At 37.9% G+C, this 25,841-nt stretch overlaps 1 protein-coding gene across 1 annotated transcript in view; it reads right to left on the reverse strand.

The window, feature by feature from the left end:
* Positions 1-16,808, reverse strand: part of LOC126249561 (protein anon-73B1) — a 31,444-nt gene extending 14,636 nt beyond the window's left edge. Inside the window, exon 1 of the mRNA XM_049951225.1 lies at positions 16,491-16,808. Within this exon, the coding sequence (XP_049807182.1) occupies positions 16,491-16,619 (129 nt within the window). The 5' untranslated portion in view covers positions 16,620-16,808. The remainder of the gene's footprint in view (positions 1-16,490) is intronic.
* Positions 16,809-25,841: the final 9,033 nt, after the last annotated feature.

A 25,841-nucleotide genomic window follows, 5' to 3' on the forward strand; every position in this document is an offset into this window, starting at 1 on the left:
GTGACATTGGTAGCAGCACATTGGGTTCACCATTTACAGCCAGACTGATGACTTCATAGCTTGCTTTGATCTTTGATAGAAGCACTACTCTATCGAACATGAGGGGGGGTGGGGGGGGGGGGAAGAGTGCATGTGGGTACTCACATGATGCATCAACCTTTTTCATCAGCCAATGGACTGCAGTGACACCCTGATCAGAGAGGCAGGTTTGTTTTTCTCCCTCGGTTAGACCATCGAGGAGCCTAGTGTAAATAACACTATGAAAGAATTCAGCATTCAATGGGCCACGACATGAACAGGATAGCCGCAGAGGACTGAAGCTGCAAGCAGTTGTTGTGCTTGAGAATCACAATCAGCTTCCAAAAGCAAAGTACCATTGCATAAACGATAGCAAGATTTCACAAGGCCGGCAACTGCAGCAACACTCTTCTGAATACTAAACTGATTAACCGTAGCAAAGGACTAACCATCTTCAGTACGTGAAACCATGAGGTGCGGCTGGGAGGGTCTTTGAATTGTTAGCCTCATTCCATTTACATTTGTCGGTCTCCTGAAAACGGACCTCTTGTCATAATTGGAAAGTAACATTGGCTCAACAAGGGGACCCTTTTTCAAAATCTCACAGATGTGTATGCAATGCTTCACAAAATAGCATTTTCTAGTTTTTAGAGGTATTTTAAGGAGCTCAGAGTAGTTTTGTAAAAAAGAACATTTTGTGAATACACTAATTCCAAACAAGACAGAGGCTCACTTTTTGTATTACAGTTATAAATGCCTACAGATGTTGCTAGTTTGCAGTTGGCCACAACATAGAATAAAAATACCAATATTTTCCTAAATGGAAACAGCACAGGTTTCACTAATTTCTCTTAGTTTGGGGCTAACTTAATTGGTTTAATGCTGAACACAGTAATCTCAGTAACTCAGAACGCAAAATTTTTGACAAGGGTCCTCATGCTTTCCCTCTCTCAAATGTTCATCTCATAATCTCTTTTCAAGAGTCTCCAAGTCCATTTCACTGATCTTATAAATACTTTGGCCACTCTGACTGAATTAGGCCATCTTCAACAAACCTCAAAGTTTAATTCCTTTTTCCTTTTTGGTTTCCTTTACAGCTCGCTCAATACACAGATTGAATAACACTATGGAAAGGATACAAGTCTGCGTCACTCCCTTCGTAATTACTGCTTCCCTTTCAAGTCATTCAACTCTAATAATTGCAGTTTGGTCTTTTTACAAGTTGTAGATAACCTTTTATCCCTGTAACATAATTTCATGCATAATTTGACTTGGTACACATAAGGACTTATGAAAGTAACTTACACATCAACATCATCCCACAATCAAGATCATTTCACAAGAAGCATAGCACATTGTAAGAAGCGAGTACATGTTCTAGGTTTATTGCAGAAACAGTTCTGCTGTGGCATGGATAACTGCTGCATCACAACATGGAGCTGAATGGCATAGCAACTGGAAATATCCTCCAGAGGCGAAGTACTTGGGACTGTAAAATTCTTATGGACAGAAACCTAAACTGTACAGACTGAATGTGAAATTCTGGCAGTATATGGATCAAATGCAATGTCATGTCCAGCCATAGTGAAATGGTACCAACTACCTTTATTTAACCAAGGCTACACAGATGTGGGTGACGCTCATCAGGAAGGAGGGTCATCTACCATTTACGACAATTTTTCAACAATGAATTCATACAGCAGTTCTTGATTGGCTCCATGACCAAGAAATGGATTTCTATTCTAGAGGAACTGAACAATTAGTAGAGCATTTCCAATCATTGTTTACAAAGAACCAGCAATTATGTGATTTGTCAGGACTCCAGCGGGAACATATTGTCATCCAGACAGTCCATCTGGCCACCATCTTCAGGTGAGAAGGCCATTGCACTAACTCGCTGGAACTGAAATCAAACATGCTGAAGCAGCTTCTTCATACACCGACCACGAGTCCAACGCACGTGAGCAAACATAACTGCCCTCTAGCGCAAGGCACAACAGCGCACTAATGGTGAAAGCTCGCGGAAACAATAAATCGATATCAAACACTATTGACAGCTTTTGATGACTGAAAAAAAGACTGTTGTTTCTTAATGTCAAACAAAACAGGGTCCCAACTCTTACTTGAAGGATACACCTTATCTCTGTTTATAATACTGTCAGATAGACAGATTTCAATGGCTTCTTTCACTACACAGTTCCAATACTGCGACGCAGGGGCAACCACATGTGTCTCATTGTACATCATCTTATGTCCTTCAGTAAGACAATGTTCCATGACTACAGATTTTTCTGGCTGAAATAAACGTGTGGTGATGATGCTCCATGCAGAGATCCTGGACTGTACGAATCATTTGTCCAATATAGGCTTTAACGCAATGGTAGGAAATCTTGTAGACCCTGAGCTTTCTCAAACCCAAATCATCCTTCACTGAGCCCACTAGAGTTCTGGTGTTAGCTGGCTGACAAAATACATGTAATATCAAATTTCTTTAAATACCTTCCTATTTTTGAAGATATGCTTGCTGCAAAAGGTAGGAATGCCACAAATTTGCTTGCGTCTTCTGTTGGTTCCCACGAAGGTCCAATCTGTAGAGCATGACTGATCTGATTGTCAGTATAACCATTGTGCTTGAAGACAGCTTTTAGATGATCCAGTTCTTGTGTCCGACTATCTGCATCTGAGATGGTGTAAGCTCTGTTTACCAATGTATGTAGGGCCCCATTGCGTTGGTATGATGGATGACAACTTGATGCATGAAGATATCGGTCCATCTATCTGGGCTTACAATAAACACTATGTGCCAATGTCCCATAATCCCTCCTGTACACCAAGACATGTCAAAATGGAAGTTTTCCATCCTTTTCAACTACCATCATTAACTTAATACTGGGATGCAGACAATTAAAATGATCTAGGAAATGATCAAAGCCATCCCTCCCATGTGGTCATACCATAAACGTACCGTCAATGTATCTCCAGAAACAGGTTGGTTTTAAGAATGCCGTTTTCAGTGCCGCGTCCACAAAATCTTCCATAAACAAATTGGCAGCTATGGGGGGTAACGGACTCGCCATAGCCACTTCGTCAGTTTGTTCGAAGTATTTGTCATTAAATAAAAAGTATGTCGACATCAACACATGGTGACAAAGCTTAGTCATTTCTTCATTCAATTTTTCACCAATTAACTGCAAAGAATCTTCAAGATGAACTCTGGTAAGCAGACACAACATCAAAACTAACGAGCAAATCTATAGGAGTGAGACAAAAAGACTTCAAATGCTGAATAAAAGCACAGAATTGGAAATATGGCGTTCGCATTTTCCGACACGAGGACTGCGAATGGACGCATAATACTTGGCTAAGTTATAAGTAGGAGTGCCCAAATTGCTAACAATAGGCTGAAGAGGAACTTCTTGCTTGTGAACCTTAGGCACACCATACAATCTCTGCAGGACTGTAGCACCAGGGTGAAGTTTTTTAAGAACACTGTCAGATCTGGCAATATTATAAACAGAGATAAGTGGTATCCTTTAAGTAAGAGTTGGGACCCTGTTTTGTTTGACATTAAGAAACAACGGTCTTTGTTTCAGTCATCAAAAGCTGTCAATAGTGTTCGATATTGATGTAACGCGTCAGCGTGCTTTCGCCACCGGTGCACTGTTGTGTCTTGCACTAGGGGGCAGTTATGTTTGGACACATGCAGTGGAACTACGGTTGGTGTATAAAGGAGCTGCTGCGGCATGTTTGATTTCAGTTCCGGCTAGTTAGTGTGACAGCCTTCTCACGTTAAGATGGCAGCCAGATGGACTGCCGAAATATTGTGTCCAGATGACAATATGTTACAGCTGGAGACCTGAAAGAGTATCACAAATTACTACGCCGGTAAACTTTACGCAGCCACCCAGTTGTTATGTTTAAAAATAGTGTCTTGTGTGTCTCTTGAAAGCATAGTGCAGCATTCAAGAAAGTTTACTTAGCCTGCAATAATAATGTGAAGCTTATTTTCTGAAGTCCCCTTGAATCTCTTTGTACCTATGTACTCAAGAAGATAAAAAGAGGAATAATAAAGTTATGTGCTATTCGAGGACGTCTGTACAATTATTTTCTGTATTACTGATAGGCTATATAAGTTAGCCTTTAACACCATATGACATCTGTACAATTATTTTCTGTAGTACTGATAGGCTATAAATGTTAAATTCAGTTGTTGGACCTCATATTTATATTTCATAATTTATGTCCAAGGACACAAGTAATTTAGTGAAAATTCCTCAGCAATAATAATGAAAAATTATAAAACTTAACTGAAAAATAAAAACCATATGACACTGCCGACAGACTTCGAGAGCTAATTGTAAAGCTATTTTTCACTTTTGCTGTTGGCAGCTGTCCTATAGAATACTACTGTTCTGTTCAAAGAGTAAGTGTTCTGTTTGCATGTATGTTGAGTATGTACTGAGCACAGCTGGCACAAGATGTGTGTTGATTCTGAAGAAGGAATAAACTAGAGTGAAACAGGATGTCAGCATGCAAATAATTAATCTCAAACAGTACCGAAGGTAGATGAAATGCTAACTAAATACCCTTTTCTCAGAAATGGACTGTCATTGTTGATGGGTGTGCCCTAACAGCATAGGCCACTGTGCAAACATTTGAAATCTAAGGAAACTTGCACATAGAATGAATTTTCACTTTCCAGCCAAGTGTGCACTGACATGAAACTTCCCAGAAGATTGGAACTGTGTGCCAGACCAGGACTAATTCAAGACTATTACCTTGTGAAAGCAAGCACTCCATTGATTGAGCTACCCAAGCACAACTTACTACCTATCCTCACAGTTTTACTTTCACCAGTACCTCATCTCCTACCTTCCAGACTTCACAGGACTTTTGCGAAACTTGGAGGACTAGTACTCCTGGAAGGAAGGATATTGCAGAGACCTGGCACAGCCACAGAAGGAACTATTTCCAGATTGAATTTCCACTCTGCAGCATAGTATATGGCGATTTGAAACTTCCTTGCTGATTAAAACTGTATGCTGGACCGGCACTCTAATCAGTGCACATTCCACTGCAAAGTGAAAGTTCAGTCTGGAATCAATGTCAGGTTCTGGTTAAAACATGTATCTACAAAAGCCTTTATTCCACTAGTGCTAGTCCTGTAAGTTTTGCAGGAGAACTTCTGTGAAGTTTAGAAGGTAGATGTTGAGGTACCTGCAGAAGTAAAGTTGTGAGGATGGAATGCGAGTTGCACTTGAGTAGCTCGGCTGGTAGAGCCCTTGCCCATGAAGGGCAAAGATCCTGGGTTCAAGTTGTGGTACAGCACACAGTTTTAATTTGTAATGAAGTTTCCACTCGCACATAGTTTAATGATTACAAGTTGTACATCTGCATGTATCCAACTTGCTAATCAAGAATTACACAAAAATCAAAAAAATTTGTGTGTATTGGCTGGTAGCTTCAGGACCAAGATAGCTCAGATAGGGTCAGGTGGGGTAACTGGAAACGATTTACTAAGTTTGGACTACTATGATTTCAAGTAATTAAAAATTTTCTAAATTTAAATGAGTATTTTTGCAATTTTAATGTATAAGAGGTTTGAAATATGAACTCTGCTCTTAGATTCATTAATCCATTGAGTCTGACATCATAGTAAGTTTATATTTACTCCATGTGTTCAAATTTACCTCATAAATAAAAACTGTAATCTCAAAGTGTGGACTGGATATGAATTTGGCAGTAGAGGTAACTGTAAACCAACACTGTTCACGGACTTATGAACATTTTCCTGACTGATACCAGTTTTTACAATTCCCCAACCAACATGTAATAAAAATTCCAAAATAAGCAATTTTTGAAAGGAATTTATCAAATAACATTAAAAATGAGGTGGTACTTAACATACTCCTTGTCAGTACACAAACACAAAAATGTGTGTCTAAGTTTTTTTTTTTTTTTTTTTTTTTTTTTTTTTTTTTTTTTCCCCGGTTTTAACAGGGCCAAACGTAAATTTGTCAGAAGGTTGTAGTATGTCAGGTAATGACTCGGCAAGCACACTAAATGAATGTTACTTTATACAGCCATTTACATTAATTATAGACTGACATGGTTATCATTCCCATCAAATATCAAAACGATACTTACTGGGTAATGGCTGATTTATATGCTATTTCTGAATGTGAAAGATAAAAGATGTAGTGAACTACTGATAAAACTTAGGCTGCTGCTTTTACTAATTTGTAGAAGCAGTATGAAGTGTCCCTGGTTAGTTATTGGTCAAAGTCCACAAACTTTGAATTGCACCCCTCTTGTATATGATCAATGGTGCCAAATAAGTGTCATCTGCAGCAATGCAGACCAAAACAGTTGTTGATTCCCGACCTGATCCAGCAGAGATGCCATTCACTGGCTTGACCTATTAATGTAGTTGGGTTACTGCCAAACCCAGGCTCATCACAATTTTAGACAAAGCATGATTTCCCGTTATTTTTTAGCTTGCATATTTAGTGCAAATCATTCAGTTCACTGAATGAATGTATAAAGTACAAATTGATCTACCATTCTGTGTGAACTTCTGAAGGTGCTCAGCTTTCTTCAAAGAAAGACAGATTTCATTTCTTAAAGGATGGATTTTTCAGTGAACTCTGTTTAACATATTGTTATACCAATGACTTAAGTCCCTCTTTGTCACATGCATGTTCCATTTCTGTATGAGCAGTTAAACAATTGGCCAGCCAGTACTCACCTGACCACAAGTCCTGTTCATCGTGCCATCCAACTTCACTAATCCCTATTTTACCCTACTTCAAACTACCCATTTCCTTTTCTAAATTTTCTATGCTGATTGTCTGGTTAAGACAACATTCCACACTCCATCCCATAGAATGTCAGTTTTGTTTGTCCTGATGACATACTCCCGAGTAGTCCCTTGCCAGAGATCCGAACAGGGGACTATTTTACATCCAGAATATTTTACCCAAGAGGATTTAACCATACAGCGAAGCTACATGTCTTTGGGATAGATTACAGCTATATTTTCCCCTTGCTTTCACCTGTTCACAGTACCAGCACAGCTAGGCCATGTTGGTTGAATTTTTACAGCCAGATCAGTCGATCAGCCAAACTTTTGGCTCTGAAGCTACTGATAAGGGATCACACATTTGTCTGTCCTATCAACAGCTACTACTCTGTTGCAGTTGCTCCTATCTTATAGCTGTCATTGAGGTACACAAGCCATCCCACCATGGCAAAGTCCAAGGTATGTAAGGAAATGAATGGTTCAGTCATGCCTAGAAATTAGGGTGCAAAAGGTATGCTACTATCATCCTACCTTTTTTTTTTGGCAATGTGTGGCATGGAGATATTTGTTGGTGAGAGCAAAATTATCCAAAAATAGGCATTTCTTGCAGGGAGAACAGTGGCTCTTTAAATTGTTTGTAGAACAGCCACAAGTCACAATTAATATTCTTTATTGACTTATTTCACTCAATTTAACAAGTGTATTGTCATAAAGTGGAATTTACAGATCGAAGTAGTTGGCTGATTAATATGACATTGGCAATGAAATCAGTCAACTACTTTGAACTTTAAATTCCACAGTTTCTGACACTGTTCTTGTTAAACTGAGTGACTTCAGGCAAAGAGTATTCATCACAACTTGTGGCTGTCATACAAATTTAATTAGCAACATTAACGTCTTTGGTAGAACTTAGGAGACAAGGATTGTCTACAATTGGGCAGTATGTATTAAATTGACAATGAACATAATAACATATAGCATGAACTTCAGCTTAAAGATGAAAATCCGTTGTCACACTACACAAAAAACACAGTTCTTATGGATGAATATGTATTGTCTATTGACAAGGAACAAGCAAAGACACAAGCAAAGAAAATGTCATGCCCTTAGAAGTCCACTAATCAGTGTGTAACAGCTATTGCGCCTTATGGTGATATACTACTCCTATGTATATTAAATTATTATCTATAGCAATTTTTTCTGAGGATCAGATGTATGTAACAAACATAATTTTGTAACTATAAAATTGGGCCATAACAGTAATAGTTAAAAATAGTTGCTAGGGTCACTGTAAGAATTGTGGGTATCCTTACTGAACCTCACTAACACATGAAGAGAAACATAATATGTGCATCAATTTGTTATATATATGTTCATAGAATAAAGGCCAGTTTGTAATCATATTTAACAAGGAAAAACAAATGAAAACTCTAAAAAGTATTTTCTATGATGGTCTAAAACTTAATAATTTTCTCAATGAGATGAAACACAGACTTACTTACATTTATGTTAAAATGCAGTCAAATAATACATACTATTCAAAGATCACTTAGAGAACTCAGAGTAGGGATAAATAAAAAATAATGCATAAATAAAGTAATAATTAAAACACCTGTGTCACATTGTACGCTGTTTTTACAAAACAATCACCCCAGATCTTCACCATCTAACAGTTGCACATCTAACCCACCCTGAGCGGATGTTGACCCAGTTATTCAGATAAGCAGAAGGGAAGATGTGGAGATTTAACAGAGGTACGGCACGGTCATTTTCCCAACATCTGCAAGTGTGTTCTGTGTGTATGGAGATATAATTATTCTTCATTGACGTAAGTATTACCAAGTATACGAGGCAATGGCCTCAAGGGACCTCATGCTCCATCTGGCCACTGATTTAGGTTTTCCTAAATCACTTCAGGTAAATGTTGGGATGGTTCATTCACCAAGGCCATGGCAGACTGCCTGTCCTACCTCATTACAAACATGCATTTACATTTGTGTGTCTGTATATATGACATGTTTTTCCTTGTATTAAACTGAGAAATCTAATAAAATGATCATTGGACAAATAAATTATTATGCTACTGGTTGAAGCTCTGATTGTTAGATCCCTTAATTGTATAAGCACACTAATGGCATCAAGGGCTTTTCTGTTGCACACTGTTGTTGGTAACAGTTCACACAATGAATCATGAGAAATTAACATGAAGAATCTTGAGTGAGATGCAGCTAGCAAATGAGATTCTTGTTTATTATTTCCTAAATAAAGATAGCTGTTATTTTGTTAAATAAGGTTTGAATTTAACCATGTTGATGGAGTTATCGGTAAAATCAGAAAGACATAAGTAGGTTACTGCAATGATGAACACACATCTCACACTACACTGAACATCAATCTATAATGGTAATCTTATTTTTGTGCTTAGATTTGATGGCTTCCCTAAGTCACAACCAAATTGTCACATTCCAGTGGATCCTAGGCTTAAGGGTTTGTTACAGGTCAGTCTTACTTGGCACAAAGGAAATACAAAAATCAGTAAGAAACCTTAAAATTCATAGTAACCAGATCAGTAAAAAGTATTCTGGCCCTATCAATATATAAAAAAAAAGTAATCAGTATAACATAATGTAATGTATTTATTATTATTGTAACATATTTTACAGGCCATCTGATTGTATTGGACGGAAGACATGTCAGAATCTTCTGCTCAATTGGCTACAGCCAACATCAATGAATGCCAACATTCACACACAGCACAAGAGCTGCTGACACACTTGAGGCCCCTTAACAGGTAGGTAGATCAGAAAATTTAAAAAAGGAAATGGATATATGGAAGTTAGGTATTGTGGGAATTACTGCAGTCTCATGGCAGGATGAACAGGACTTCTGGCAAGATGCGTACAGGATTATAAACAGAAAATCAAATAGGGGTGATGAAGTACCAGAGACAAAATACATGAAACCGAAGGTTATCTACAAATTGTAAAAAAAAAACAGATTGCAGTTGTAAGAGATAAATTTTCATCCAATAAGTTGCAATTCCAGCCATTTTCTCTGACCTGTGATGTAACTGTGTTGTGTGACGACATGGTAGCAGTGTGTTTTCGAGTCAGCTCATGTTCATAGATTGTGTGCTGTTGTATTTGTTGGACTCTTGTGTTCAACATTTGTTTTGAAGTTGTTTCCTAGTTATGTAAGTGAGTCATTTGACATTGTGAGCTGAGTGTGACAGGTTGTTACTGGAAGAGTTTGTGACAGTGAGTGATTTTGCATAATGTGACTGATGGACACCATTTTTATTTGAAATTCTCTTTTTCTGGTACTCATGGATAGGGCCTATGATGAGTAGATCATTGCTTGTTGCAATGGGAAAAGATATGTTTTCTATTAAGTTTGTGTGTGTGTGTGTGTGTGTGTGTGTGTGTGTGTGTAAAGGGGGCAGGGGGAAGGTGGGCAGCAGCCTAGATTTATGTGATGGCAGCTTTAGGTTGTAAGTATGTTTTGTAGTTTGTTTTTTATTGTAATATATGCAGTATGTGTGTTTTGTTTATAGTTATTTTTGTACATCAAAATTGGCGATGATGCAAGTTTTCATGAATTTCAGCATTTTTCTTGTTAACATTTGGTAACTGTGTTGGTAGGTATGATAGCTATTGGTTCACCATCATTGGTTATGTTATGTGTCTTATTAGCTATATGAGTGGGTTTTGGTTTGTTGTACCATGGACTGTTTTAGACAGACATGGTAAGCAAAGACTTCGATCATTGATTTTATGATCGGAATGTTGGTTTTAACTACTGCAGGCTTTGTTTTAGCTCCATATGTGCCCAGTGAAATTTACAATACCTTTGGATTAGAGTGGTCTAATTATTATACATTTAGTTTGCCCCAGTCCAAAACCCCCCTACTTTCCATGGTTGTCCCATTAGTTTCATTCTATTGCTGGAGTTAAATATTTCATGTGTTATTTATCACTGTTCGAGGATGTCATGAGTGCCGTAATGGTCACCATATTGTGTATGCCTAAAATAGGGTGTCTGCCATATTGAAGAAATCACAGGTCAAAGCAAATGAGTAGAATCACAGCTTTTGGTTTTGTCAAGTTAAAGGAGATTAAAGGGAAGCAGTATTCAAGAAGGGAGTGAGACAGCTTTAGCCTATTCCTGATGATATTCAATCTCTATACTGAGTAAGCAGTATAGGAAGCTACAGAAATCTGGAGTAGGAATTAAAGATCAGGGAAAAGAAACAAAAACTTTGAGGTTTGCCAGTGACATTGTATTTCTGTCACAGAGAGCAAATGACTTTGAAGAGTAGCCAAATGGAATGGACAGTGTCCTGGAAAGAGGATATAAGATGAACATCAGCAAAAATAAAATGAGTAATGGAATGATGCTGAGGGCATTAGATAAGGAAACAAGACACCAAAAGAAATACATGGGTTTGGCTATTTGGGCAGTAAAATAACTGATGATGGCCAATGAAGGGAGGATATAAAATATAGACTGGTAGCAGCAAGAGAAGCCTTCTTAAAGAAGACAAGTTTTTAACATCAAATAATTTAAGTGTTAGGTAGTTTTTTTTTCTGAAGGTATTTGTCTTGAGTGTAGCTTTGCAGTTTGTTAGTTTCACGTTCCCTGGATCATTTGCATAACAAATGATAATGATGTGGAAGGAGTCGTTTTACATTCAAACAACAAATTCCTGCCAACTACTTTTTAATATAAAGACGTGAGTTACTAATTCCTGCCCACCCACCTTTCACACATTACAGTAATAGAAATTACAGAATAGGAAGGGTTGTCAAGGAGAAACTCTTTTAGTTTGTGTTCAAATTTTACTTTGCTATCAGCAGACATTTTATGCCACCAGGTATGTTATCAAAATTTTTTGTTGCAGCATTGTGCACCCCTATTTGTGCTAAAGACAAACTTGACATGGAATAATGAAAGTCTTTCTCTATCTACCTGGTACAGTAACCACATACATCATTGTTCCTTTTGAACTATAGTGGATTATTTGCAACAAACTTCATGAAGGAATAAATATACTGTGAATTAGTAGTCATAATGCTCCTTAAACAGATGTCTACAAGATGATCATGGGTGAGCACCACTTATTATCCATACCGCACATTTTTAAGAAATGAAGAATTACTTTTTTAAAGACGAGTTACTCCCGTACATTTTTCCATATATTACTGAATGAAAATGTGCAAAATAAGTCAACTTACTGATTTGTCTCTCCACACTTTTGCAAGATTCCAAGTGCAAATGTGACTGAATTAAGTTGTTTTAGGGATTCCAAAATGTGTGTGTGTTTTTCCATTTAAATTGTCATCAATATGAACGCCTAAGAATTTCGACATTTCCAAACTATATATTATTGGGCAAGACCATTTGCAAAAAAGACAGTTACCAATACTTTTAAGGACATTATTTTCTATTTCTTCTGTTTCTGTGTGTTGCGTGTGTGTGTGTGGGGGGGGGGGGGGGGTGCACGTGCGAGCTTCGATTAATTGCAGTACTACTGCCATGTGCAAAAAGAACTAATTCTGCTTGTTGTACACGTTAGGCAAAAGATAATTTAAATATACGAGGAACAATAGTAGAGCTAAGATTGAAACTTGGGGAACCCTGTTCGTGGCTCTGGGTCAACAGAAGCATTCCATTCCGCCTGTCTGCTTTGACCCGTGACATGATGGTCTTGTGGTGTGAGATGCCACTATGGCGTGGTGTTTTTGGATTGGTTGTGTTTTTAGATGTCATGTCATATTTGATGGTGCCCTATGGTGATGGGTGTGGACATGCTGAGTCTGACGTGTGGTATTGGTTCACTTGAGTTTTGGTTGTCCTCAAGCTAACATGGTTTTGAATAAAGGTAGCTGGTGTTGCTGTGTGTGTGTGTGTGTGTGTGTGTGTGTGTGTGTGTGTGTGTGTGTGTGTGTGTGTGTGTGTGTGTGTTTTGGCAAACCCAGGTGGTATTTATTGCCACCCAGGTGGTATTTATTGCCCTAGGTTTTTATTGGTAAGTAATTTTTGTTTCGATTTTATCCTACAGTAATAGCGATGTTTTGTCTGCTGTATATTTATGGCAGGTTGACAGTGTTTTAATTCATGTTGTGAATATGGGCTACTTGGATTTTTTGAATTTTTGGGGTTTTGGTTCCCTTTTCAGAGATGTAGGTGGTGTTTTGTTTTTTTTTTCAATAGCTGCACTTGAGCTATATAGGTCAAGGGAAATGTCCGATTCCTGTAGTTTTGTTGGTGTAGCAGAATGTTGTCATTTGAATTTTTTAATATTTGCTTCAGGACGATGCGGTGTTTTTCTTTTTTATTATTATAGTATACTTAGCATGTTTGTCCATTAGTTTCCATTTTAATTTTGGAGCGAGAAATTGCATCATTTTTATTTTCGTTCACGTTGGTCAGCATGTGTATGTAATGACATCATTGTCGCCATATTGTATATGCAGGAACTAGGCATTTACACCCTACTGATGATATGTGTCAACGTAGACGGGTGGAATTGGATGCTACTGTATTGCTGTGATTCTCTCCAGTCAGAATAAGATCCTCAGGCCACATCGTTTGTATAAGTATAACCTTCTGCATTTATTTGGTTAGATATGACAGTATCCACTGGTTGGCTGTACCATCAAGCCCACCGAACTCCAATTTATCTACGAGAATATTGTGATTCTTCTTGTAAAATTTTGTGAGTGAACATGTAAACTGTATTCTCAACAGAACAACTCTTCTGAAACTGAAACAGTATGGAACTGATACAGCAGAAAAAAGCAGTTCAGACAAAAAAAGAGAAGAGAATAGAAAAGAAGCCTCTGAAATCTGATGCTACAGAAGAAAGCTGAAGATTAGATTGTGTAGATTGGGGAACTACTGAAATACTGACTAGAACTGGGGAGAAGAGAAATCTGAGGCACAACTTTACTAAATGATGACATCAGCTGACGGGACACATTCTGAGACACCCAGAAATCATCAATTTAGTACTGGAGGGAAGTGTGGAGGACAAAAACTGTACACTAAGTCCAAGATAGGAGTACAATAAGAAGACTGAAATGGATCAAGGTTGCAGTAGTTTTTTTTGAAGACGTTGAGCTTGCACAGGATAGATAGCGTAAAGGACTATCAAACCACTTTTCAGACTGAAAAAGGTAAAAGTTTGCATTCTTCAACATGGTATGGATGTGAACAGTAGGCTTTGCTACCAGTCAAATTTATCACAATCAGATTTCCTGCTTTCACATTTGTTGGCTTTTCCAACTCTCAACAAAATTGTCACCTAAGCTAATCTAGACCTTCGGCTGCACTACAGATCAGGGTCACCACAATCAAGATTTTTTTTCTTGTTGGTGGGTGGTATATAGCTTTAGCCCTGGGGAAGAAAAAGAAAAAGTTTAGCTGACATGACATTTCCAATTGGCTCTACTAAAAATATTCCAACAATTCCAACATAAATACACAATGAAAATCTAATGATTGTTCTAAACTCAGGACTCAGAAACACTTTGAATTTGTAAAATCCTCCTTGTTTTTGAGGTACACATATGAATTTATTTGTCTATTACATCACTTAAGGGATTCAATGAACTGCACATACACACTGAACAAAAGCACACAGGCTATAACTTTCATGGAGCAGATTACATTGTTTTATTTCATTATACTTGAAATATGCAACTGTGAGTGTTGTGAGGATGTGAAAGGAAAACTCATATTTATAGATGTAGAGATACTTTTGTCATTGTTGACTGGATGATTTGTCCTGGGCACATGGCAGCTGGAATACACCATTTGACATTATGACTGCAGCAGAGAGAAAGTATACGGCATGAAAGGTGATCTACATCCACATGTTCATACACCATAATTCAGTTATATGAATTGAAGGATATGAATGGGAGTAGAGAAGATGGCAAGAGGGTTGTAGCCTATTATCACTGTTATTAAATCTGTGCACTGAGTAAGATGTAAATGAAACCAAGGAGAAATTTTGAAAGGAAACTTAAGTGTGGAAAGAAGCAATAAAAACTCTGATGTTTGGCAACTACACTATGTAACTCTTTCACAGGCGGTAAAGGACTGAAGATCAGTTGAATGGTTAGTGCCATGGAAAAAGATTAATAAGAAGACCAAACAAAAAGAGTGATGGAATACAGTTAGGATATGATGCACTAAAAGCAGTAGAAAAGTTTCGTTGTTTGGACAGGGAAAAAAAAAATTATTTTTACCAAAATAGAGGGAATATGAAGTGCAGACTGACAATAGCATGAAAATCATTTCAATGAAAAATATATTTTCTTCACGTTAAATGCGTTAGGAAGGCTTCTTCTGGAAGTATTTATATGGTGTGAAGGTTCATATAAAACTAACATGTGGACAATACACAGTTCAGACAAAAGGAGAATTGAAATGAGGTGCTGCAGAAGACTACCAAAGAGCATATGGGTGGATTGGACAAATAGTAAGTACAGAATAGAAACAGAGAGGGGAAAACAACTTGACTAAAAGAACTGATTGGTATATGATACTTCCTGAGGACTGGAGGAATCATTGGATTTTTTTTTTTTTTTTTTTTTTTTGAGGGGAAGGGGGGCGGGGGGGGGGGGAGGGAGTAAAATTTTAGATGGTGACTAATGCTTGACTACACTAAGTAGGCGTTAAGGCTGATGTAGGTTGCAACTATCATGTAGGAGTGAAGAGCCTTCCACAGATATGGTACTGCAAGAAAAATTGGACAGAGCATGTTCAAACTGGGTCACTGGAGTAGATGATATTCCCACAGAACTACTGATATCTTTGGGAGAGGCAGTCATGACAATACTATTGTAGCTGATGTGCAGGATGTATGAGGGAGGTGAAATACCTTCAAACTTCAAGAAGAATATAATTCCAATTCCAAACAATGCAGGTGCTGACAGGTGTGAATATTATAGAACTATGAATTCTTTACAGAAGAATGGAAAAAACTGGTAGAGACTGGCCTTGAGGAAGATCAGTTTGGATTCCTGATAAATGCAGGAACACGTGAGGTGATAGTAACCCAACGACTTCTAAGATAGGTTAAGGACAGGCAAACCTAATTTTATAGTATTCTTAGACAGAGCAAGCTTTTGGCAATGTTGACTGGAATACTATTTCTGAAATTACAGAGGTCGCAGGAATAAAATAAAAGGCGCAAAAGGCTATTTATAAACGTGTACAGAAAACTTGCAGCAGTTACAAGAGTTGAAGAGAAGCAATAGTTGAGAAGGGAGTGAGTGTTTTACACAATTCCCGACGGTCAGCGTCTTGAAAGGAGGATACAAGTTCAACAGCAACGGTGCACTAAACGTAGCGGGAGAGTTTTGTTACTGAGGCGCAAAATAACTGATGATAGCCGAAGTAGATAGGATATAAAATGCAGACTGACTATGAGCAGAAAAAGATATCCTAAAATGATAAACATGTTAACATTTAGTACGTATTTGAGAGTTAGAAAGACTTTTCTGAACTCATATGTCTGGAGTGGACCGCTCTGTCGAAGTGAAATGTGGACGATCAACAGTTCGGACAAGAAGAGAACAGAAGCTTGTGATTATTCGGCAATGAAGAGATCCTACTCCTGAAAAATGATTAATTTCAGAACTTATCATTATGCTCTTACCTTCAATACCGAATTTGTATCCCCCGTACTGTCAGGCATAATAACAGCAGCAGCAATGCATACTAACTGAAACACTGCACCGAAATAAAGCCCATATCTAATCACAGAATCTACTATATCTTCTGTCATGACGCTCTGTTTCCTTAGTTTACGCTACTCACGTAATGCGGAACGGGTTATTCGTATTGGCGAAATACTCTAGGAACGCACGGTACTACGACGAGCAACTTACACTGCAACTGCCGATTTAAAGAAAAACAAACACGCGTCACTTCTGTCAAACACAATCGGCAAGTTACTAACAACTCAAAGACACTAGATACAGGACATACCACTTCAATTAGTTAGTAGCTTTGGTCGAAGGTACTGCGTAAAATCAAAGAGACAGTATTCTTTATATCTTTGCACAAACTAAACGGATTCTGTTTTCATGACAGAAGAGTCTCCGCTTACGCATGGCACTGGCACTAATTTACCATCATCATTATTAGATTTTACCACACATTTTTATATGTTATTTATTTAATACCCATCTTTTGGCTCATAAGAGCAGTTAAAAACGTAATTTTGTGTAAATACACACATATAAGAACAAATACCTATAACGGCCGGTTAAGTCCTGTTCTTGGAACAGCACGGAAAATACACCGATTCAGAATAACTCTTTATCGGAGTATAAACTCAGAATAACTTAACCCACGGGGATGAAACACTTAACGTATATCCACACGATGCCCCTTTCTTCGTCCAAAATCGCAGAAGCACGGGAATAAAAGGGCATGCACAAAAACTTGCGGGAGGAAAGTGTGTACGCACGGGCGTTCTCGTATCCACACGTTGCCTCATTGCGTAAGCAGCCTGTTACGAATGTTCTTCTTTGCTTGGGTAACGCGACAAAAAAAGAAAACGCAAAAGCGCCTGTAAGTACATAAACGGATAAACAACAGATGAATGAGAAATACAAATTGATGACAACGTTTTGTCTGCGAATTTCAAAAAGGGGTCACGACGTAATTTTAGAGTTTCTGCTTGGGGAGATGCAGCGATAAGGCTGACAATCAAATTTTGTTACCTGGTAACTGGCGATTTACGTACTCGTTTGAATTATTTAGTCCTTATTTTAAGACAAAACATTTCAGTTCTACCAAATTTGTAACTTGCAATGTGGAATAATTGTAATTTATTACTTGATTGTATCATAGCTGTTTTTACTGTATGAAATGCCTAAGCTTGAAATTATTAGCATATCTTGTTCCTATACAACGTTACAATTTGTACCTGTTAGCATCTGTAAGTACTGCTCTCATATACAATTATGACTTATCGTTACAGTTCTCTCGAATACTGGATTAATGGAACATTAATAAATAAAAGTGATCATTCCTGAAACTGAGAAATAGGAAGGTTCTTAACGTTATGTGAAGGTTAATTTTGTTTCAATGTGTCTATATTTAATCATGAAATATGATATATAGATTAGCTTAAAAGGATTCGACAAATTTTGGAATTTTATAGATGCCAGAATTCACTAGAACGGAGTTGTGTTTCACATTCAGTGTGCGATTTGCAGGGGGGGATTTCCCCCCCCCCCTCTGCATCAGACCATCCCCTCCTCTGGTTTTAGTTTATGCATCCCAACCTGGGATGTTTATTTCCCAAGCACTGGAGTAAAACTTTACATATAATTTAAATTTGTGGAGCCGAACACTGAAAGTTTTCAATAAGTCTTACTATTAATATTATTAATATGTTTCAGTTTTCTATCATCAGAATAAGTACAAATTTTCAAAAATGTGCCTCTACTTTTTGAATTCCCCTCGTATATGTGTACCTGTATGTAGGTGATTTTGTAAATAAGCTTTACCTATAATGTACTTTTAAAGATATAACAAGGGATGGCTTTTCTGATAGTGCATACGCGTCAATAGTGAGTTTTGGCATTAACATCTATTTATAAATAGCTGTTTAACCATGCGTAATGCCACGGTCCAAGCTAGTAACATATTTAATTCTACTAACACCCTAAGACATCCCCCCCCACTGGTAAAAGCACAAATCGCACCCTGTTCTCATTTCGTATTTTTTTGCATCATCAGTGCTCTCCATTTCCATTTTTAGTAGTTTGTTGAGGAGCTACACATACCTCATCACTTCTTTTGTTCAGATGCCAGGCTCTTCAGTTGTTGTGCTTTAAGTCGCCGTATCGCGAATATTCGTCTGCAGCTTTCATATGCTATTTTCATAAATTTTAGGTTATTATTCTCAGTTTTCCTAATTCGAAACTTACGGAATCTTATTGTTTGCAGAAATATGATCCGAGACAATCTAATACGTGACACTCAGGGCAACACAACTCCAATTTTTATTCAAATAATCTTCAGAAGCTGCATGAGACGTGGCTTTTTCTTTGTCTGTAATCATCTATAAACTTGTGCGTGCTTTCCGTGTCAACAGACATTATTTCACATAAATCGCCTCACAGCATAACCTCAACACACTACATACTACACCACTGTCTGCTAAAAAGCGCAAAGATTTCCGACGAAGGGGGTAGCAATGCGTCTAATGCATGGTCTCCTGTTCCAGGAAATTACGCATGCGCAAATGTGCAGGCATAGTTGCGGCACTGGAAAGATATGCTCATGCGCGAAGTTGAAGACAAAATAGGCATTATATGGACACACCTTTATAGGGACTGCCAGCAACATGACCTTGTTTCGCTGACAGGCCACTTGGGGTGCTGGAAGTTTATCGATCCATAATCATCTTGTTTTTGATACTGGGTGTAGTAAATGATTGTATATTTGTTTTTGCTTAATATGGAACAGAAGTTGGCTTCGTCGCAGAGTTTTGTGTGGTCTTAATATTTGTTACTACTTAAGTGTATTCCTTTTATTCTTTTCTTTTTTTGCATCCATTTTCAATACAATCCTCGAGTTTAATGGAGGGCTTCATATAAGCAGCTTTTTACACAACTAATATTCAAGTATATTACATCTTGTCATGAATGAGTATTTTGGCTGTGAATGGTGTTCCTTCTCACTTCTGAGTGCCGTGCATTTCACAGTGATAGCGACTAGAGCACTCTTCTTTGCAAATGCTAAAAATGCAACAGTAGCTACACAAGTGTGCTTTATTACCATCCTCTTATTTCAATGAAATTTTTGAAGGCCTCAATTAAATATCAGAAAGTATGAAAAACGGATGTGAAAGAAAATAATGTACAAAACAAGCAATATACCCACAATGCTTTTAAATCACGCTGTTCACTCGCAGATTTGTAAGCAGTATCAAGGGTCCACAGAATACCAAAATCAACGCCTGTAAACAAAAACAAAAACAGAATAATTTACCCCATCCAATACTGTATCACGGATGTCAGCAAGACTGAACCAAAATACTAGAAATGTAATGGATGATTATAATTAAACTGATAGTGTTTCAAGTGCTGCAGTGTGGGCTGTATACATCACAGGATAATGAAATATCATGGGCATGTTCATTAATCAATGTGCTCATAGACTATGCTGAAAACAAAATAGCTCCACTTTCTGACATTAGGTGAAAATATGGTACTGTAAACAATCAGAAAGTGGTGTGGGTGCAGGAAATGGAGAGGAACGATGAAACACGTTTTTTAGGATATGGTCACAAGCTAAAACATGAGTTCAATATGGTCTCACTATTCAGCAACATGATGCATCCCTAACACAGAATGGTCACAGTTGCTCACAGCATATCCAGTGATTTATCTTTGTATGCTATCCTTCAGATCCACATACATCCCTAATAGACATGAACTTTCAGATGTTCCACAACAAGAAGTCACATGGATTTAGGTCAGGGGATCTGGACAGCAAAAATTTTGAAATTTTCTGGAGATGATGTGGTCGTTACTGAAGATTTCTTAAAACAAATTCTTCACCTTTTAATGTACATGAGGCGTCGCTCCATCTTGCATGAAAATAGTGGTGTGGTGTTCTTGCTCAATTGGAATCATCTGTTGCGCCAGGCAGTCCTTATAATGACCATCTAACAGGACAGTGAGGTGACATCATCTCGAAGAAAAATGGACTGAGAATAAAGGATCTTGTGAAACCACAGTAGACAGTCCTATAAGCTGAATACAGTGGATGTTCCTGCACAACAAGTGGTGGAGTAGAATCCCACATGCAACAGTTCTGTGCATTCATGGCACAGTGCAGAGGAAAATGTGACTCATTCCTACAAATAATGTTTCCTGGCCACACGTTATCCATTTCCATGCATGCCAAGAACTGAAGGGCAAAGGCATATCTTAGGGGCTTCATTTGGTGCACATTCTGAACCTTGTAGGAATACCAGTGTAAAATGCAGCCCAAAATCTTTTGAGCTGTTGACCAGAGGAAAAACAGTCGTTCCAGCACTGGCTGCAGAATTTGAGGTATGTTCTGCACGGTCAGTCAATCCATACGAAGTGGTCCAGTGATGCTTGCTTGACAATTTTTAAATATTTTAATTTTTTTAATTTGCGATTGCTCTATATTTGAGAATTTCAAAACACTTTTTTAACATAATTTATCTTCCACCTTTACTGGATGGCGGTCATTTTTATTTGTAGGTGGGGGGCGATTTTTCAGTCTGGAGACATTAGCGAAAATTTGAATATCTCTGCACAGGGTTAAGTTACAACATTGGAATTGACATGATTGTTTTTAGTAGAGTCTTTACACAAAATACCCTAAACTCAAAAATAATCATTCAAAATTACCTCCAAAGTTAGGCATCTAAATTTTCAAAAATCCACTTTTTAGGCCTACTAGCCTAATATAGAGCAAGAACATTCAGTAACGTTTCCTTAATTTTTTATGTATATGAAATTTGAAAATTTTAATTTTTTGTAAAGTTTGGGGGGGTAGTTATTTCAGGTGGTACTGAATATAAAAATATAATTTTTGCACAGTTTGTACACCTATATGATAGCAACGTAAGGTAAAAATTTCAACATTGATATCTGACTGTGAACAAAGATATGAATTTTTGAAAATGAGGAGATAATTCACATTAGTCTACAACTGATCTTATGGCTGTTGCCTATTCTTGTGTGATATTGGCGAGATATAATCATTTATTATTGAAGTAAGGCACTGAATTATATACAAAAAGTGGAAACATCACTGAAATTAACATTTATATTATTTTGACATACTTAAAATAAACATTTTCAATTAACAACCTTTGATATGTGACTGTTCTTAAACCTGGTGGTGAATGTTAAGAACACTTTATTTCTTCAGACAGCTTCTGTGATATAGAATAAGACCTCCCAGTTGTTGTGGTAAGTACAAGTTTCCTTAACACATTTTTCATTGGTATCCAAACTTTGTCAGTAGTAGATTTCTTGAATGATGTTCTTGGGCCAGCAGGGTGGTAAAAATGCACAGAAACATCATTGTTTTCCAAACTTATTCTTTCAAGCTCTGCAAGCCACCACTGTCCATCATACACACATGCCACCATGTCATTCAACGTTAAAGACAGAGATGGTTGCTGTTGTTATCATCATTTCATTGTCATCGACAAGAAAGCCACCAAAGTGACTACAAATAAAAAGACTTGCACCAGGGAGCCAAAAGCCCTGAAAGAGGACTCCCAGCCAAAATATACCATATGCTCATACCAGTTCTGTAGCAACATTGTCCAGGTTCTCCCATAATAGTAACAAACCAAAGCATTCGTTGGTTGGTCTCGCCATCCGCCATAACAGCTGAAGGACATTTGGCACTTTCGAGGAATCCATGTTGAGACCTTGCACTACTGCAGGAGACCGATCACTTGTGACAATCAGGCCTCTTGTTATAGTCCAAAGATCCAAGATTGAACTTCCAGTTATGTGATATTCTGGACAAGTCTTCTAAATTTAATTGTAATTGTAGTTACGGATTGCAGTTACGCCATTTTGTGTTACCGTTTCTAATGGGCGGGGGGGAGGGGGTTACTGTCAAGAGTAGTTTTGGATAGCGTTCAGAAGATGTTCGAAAGTGCTTCCATCACTATAATGCTTGCAATATTGTTTGGGGTGTATTCACTTTTGGACATTAACCTGGACTTAACAAGGATGGATACACCCAGAACAATGTTCTGGGCATGATACTGGTAGATCTGCTTTCGGACAACTTCTGAATCCTAATCTGAACCTGCTCCATACAGTGATAACCGCTACAAGAAATTGAGACAAAAATCAGCGTAACTGCAATCCCTGGACTGTAAGTATAACCAGATTTAGAAGCCATGAACAGAAGATCAGGTGACTAGTAGCGCTGCCACCATGGAACTGTAGAGTGTAAAACGAGGTCTGATAACCGAAACATATCAGTCTTTTGTGGTAGTGGAAAATGTCAGCATGGATTCGTTCAAAGCACTTGACATCCCTGAGCCATTAGGGAGGAAGCTAAGACCAACCGACGGACGCTTTTGTTTGCAGTTATTATATGAGAACCTGGACAATGTTGCTACTCATATTGGTAACATAGATTATGCTCCTTATCAAGAAGAATTTAAAAGTGCTCACATTGTGAGTTAACCAGCATTTCGATCTCATTTAAGTATGGCCGAAAGAGTCAGCCTTCAGAAATTTTGAAACGAACTCTGTCTTCCAGGACCAGGTGCCACAAAGAGCACAGATTCACCACACGATGGGGAAACTCACAGGCGTCTATTGTCTATTGAGGCCTAAGTGCTGCAGTGTGCCAGCGAGACAGACGACAACCTATATCATAGGGAAACCCAGTAGAAGGCGTTTGTGGCGAGGGAGGCGTAGCAGTGTTAAATATGACGGACCTAAGATCGGCCATAAAGGGAAACACTTATGAAAACTATTTAATTCTGTAGTAGTGCAGGGAATGAAGCCACAGTAATTTTAATCTACCATCCTTCATAAAATTTCATGGTAACCCCAATAAAACTTGAATATTTATCACATCTATAATAGTTTAGGATTTACTGTTAAAGTGAAGTTAAAAAGTTTTGTAACAAAGACCTAATGCTAAAATCTGAACGCTTTGGACGATCTTAACGATCGACATTTCATTTAGAAGCACATCATTAAAATGACCAATGTTGTAAATATCAACTCTGTAACTTTATTTGTTTACAAATATAGTAAATTTAAATTATCAGTATTTTCAGTGAAGCATCCACACAAAACACATTGAACGATGACAGCATTAGGTAATAGAATATTTGTTGTAAAGTTTAGTGAATAGTAGTTATTTTTGTTGTTTATTTATTAGAAAGCACGTTGGTGCAAGGCTACTGACCGTGACATCCAAAGCTAAGAAGGAAATTGTATTAATTTAATTAGAAGAATTTAACGTTTATTACGTAATGGATATTATTGTTACTTAATTTAGAACGTGAAAGTGGTCAAGCTTTGATTATTTAAATATGTTGCAATGTAAAATAATGTAGAATAAGCTGTAGCCAATCAGATGGACGGCTTCAGGAAAGGGAACTGCACTAGTCACTTGAGCAAGTATGTTCGGCACGCGGGAAACGTGGCCGGTGACGGGCAGAGATACAGTGCTGGTGGATATGCGAAAGCGGACAGTTCGGCTGGAGACACCAAAGCGGAGGGTCGGTCTTTAGGCAGCTAGGAAGTGAAACGACTTAGAAAATTTCGCGTTGTGTGGTATTGAGGGACTTAGTCTCTGAGCGGTGAGCAGCCATGCGCCTGGCGTGAACTCAAACTTTTCGCGTAGATAACTTGTATTGCGTGATGAGATTGTGAATGATAGAACTGTGTCAAATGGATATGCGCTCGAGAGTAACATTAAATCTAAATACGACCACTTTCACTGTTCGTTTGCTCTCTGAATAAACATTATTCTAACCAAATCGCAACTGTGTGGCCTACATCATTTATGGGTCATTAATTTAGTTCCCGATATTGTTATTACTGTTTTTATATGTTATGTTAACTTTGTATTTCACAAACTTGCCATCAGCCAGAAAATTTAACCATAGTGTCACAAGTGTCTAATTTAGGGCATGTAATGCGACGCGTGCGGTTCAACCCCGAGACGAGTTTGAGCCAAAACATTTCGATGAAGGGGAACCGCATGTGAGCCTGAACATCTGTGGATGTTAGCTCGCAACGTTCGCTACAGAACCATTTTGTGACAACATTAAAGTGCATAAAATCTACGATAAGTGGACTGCCAGGAGCAGATAGAGAAGGTACAGTCTGTAATGTTAAAGAAGGAGTTGTGTAGGTCATTTAACTATTATCTACATAGTAAATTTCCCAAATTCATCCCTGTGAGATACAGTGTCAAAGTGAGGTTACCATATCTCCTATGTGGGAATGACAGATTACAGCAAGAGGAATACTCGAAAAAATCCGTACGGTAAGGTAGCAATGGAAATCATTTCGAAGAAATTCAAAAATCACGTGTCTATACTGTACAAAGTGAAATTGGCTTACGCTAAAATGAATGTGCTAATGGAAGAGCTGCTTGGCATATCCCAGCAGCTTCGTGTAGGTGACTATTATCTTTTGGATCAGGGTATAACACAAGATCTTGCTGGAATATTTAGGATGTGTGCGACTACCTAATATCAAACCTCAACCTATGCATGGATGGAGACTGCTAGGGAAAAAATCAATGTAACTGTAAACAACGACAAGATCGTTGGAATAGACTGGTTAATGTGGATGACCTCCAATTGTAAAGATATATATCAAATTTATATGGCAAACCACAAGTCAAGGAGTGAACAAAGTTATTGATAACCACCCTAAAGATTTTACATCCTCCTCGGCTAAAGAACATGATATTACAAATTTGGAGACTACAATATACAACTACAGAATGAATTGTGTGATTGATCCTGTGCAGGACTGTTTATGCTAAGGAACAGTATTTTCAGTGTGCTCCCCTGTACTTCATACCAATCACATGTATGTGGTGTCGATTAACCAATAACATACAGACCATTTACTGTGTGGTGTTTAGCAGTGTTTTGCAGTTTGTCTCCTGGGGCAACAAAAAGTACCTGAAAATTGGATGGTGTGCAGTTAAACCTTCAAGACAATCATGATCAGGAACTAAGTTCTGTCTGTATAGATTTTTAATCATCTGCCATTAAATAAGCAGAGCATCTTAACAAAGACCCCAACAAAGATGATATAAGTATTATACAGAAGTGCTACATTGAAAAACGAGAAACATATTTCTCGCAATCCAGGATATCATTCACCACAATAATGTCATGTATAGATATTTCTGAACTGGGCCAGATTCCCCCAAATAATGTTATTCCACAAGTCGTAAGAAAATGAAGCAATTTATCTAACAGACTTAAACCATT

The sequence above is a fragment of the Schistocerca nitens genome, chromosome 3, assembly GCF_023898315.1.
Source record: "Schistocerca nitens isolate TAMUIC-IGC-003100 chromosome 3, iqSchNite1.1, whole genome shotgun sequence".
NCBI lineage: Eukaryota > Metazoa > Arthropoda > Insecta > Orthoptera > Acrididae > Schistocerca > Schistocerca nitens.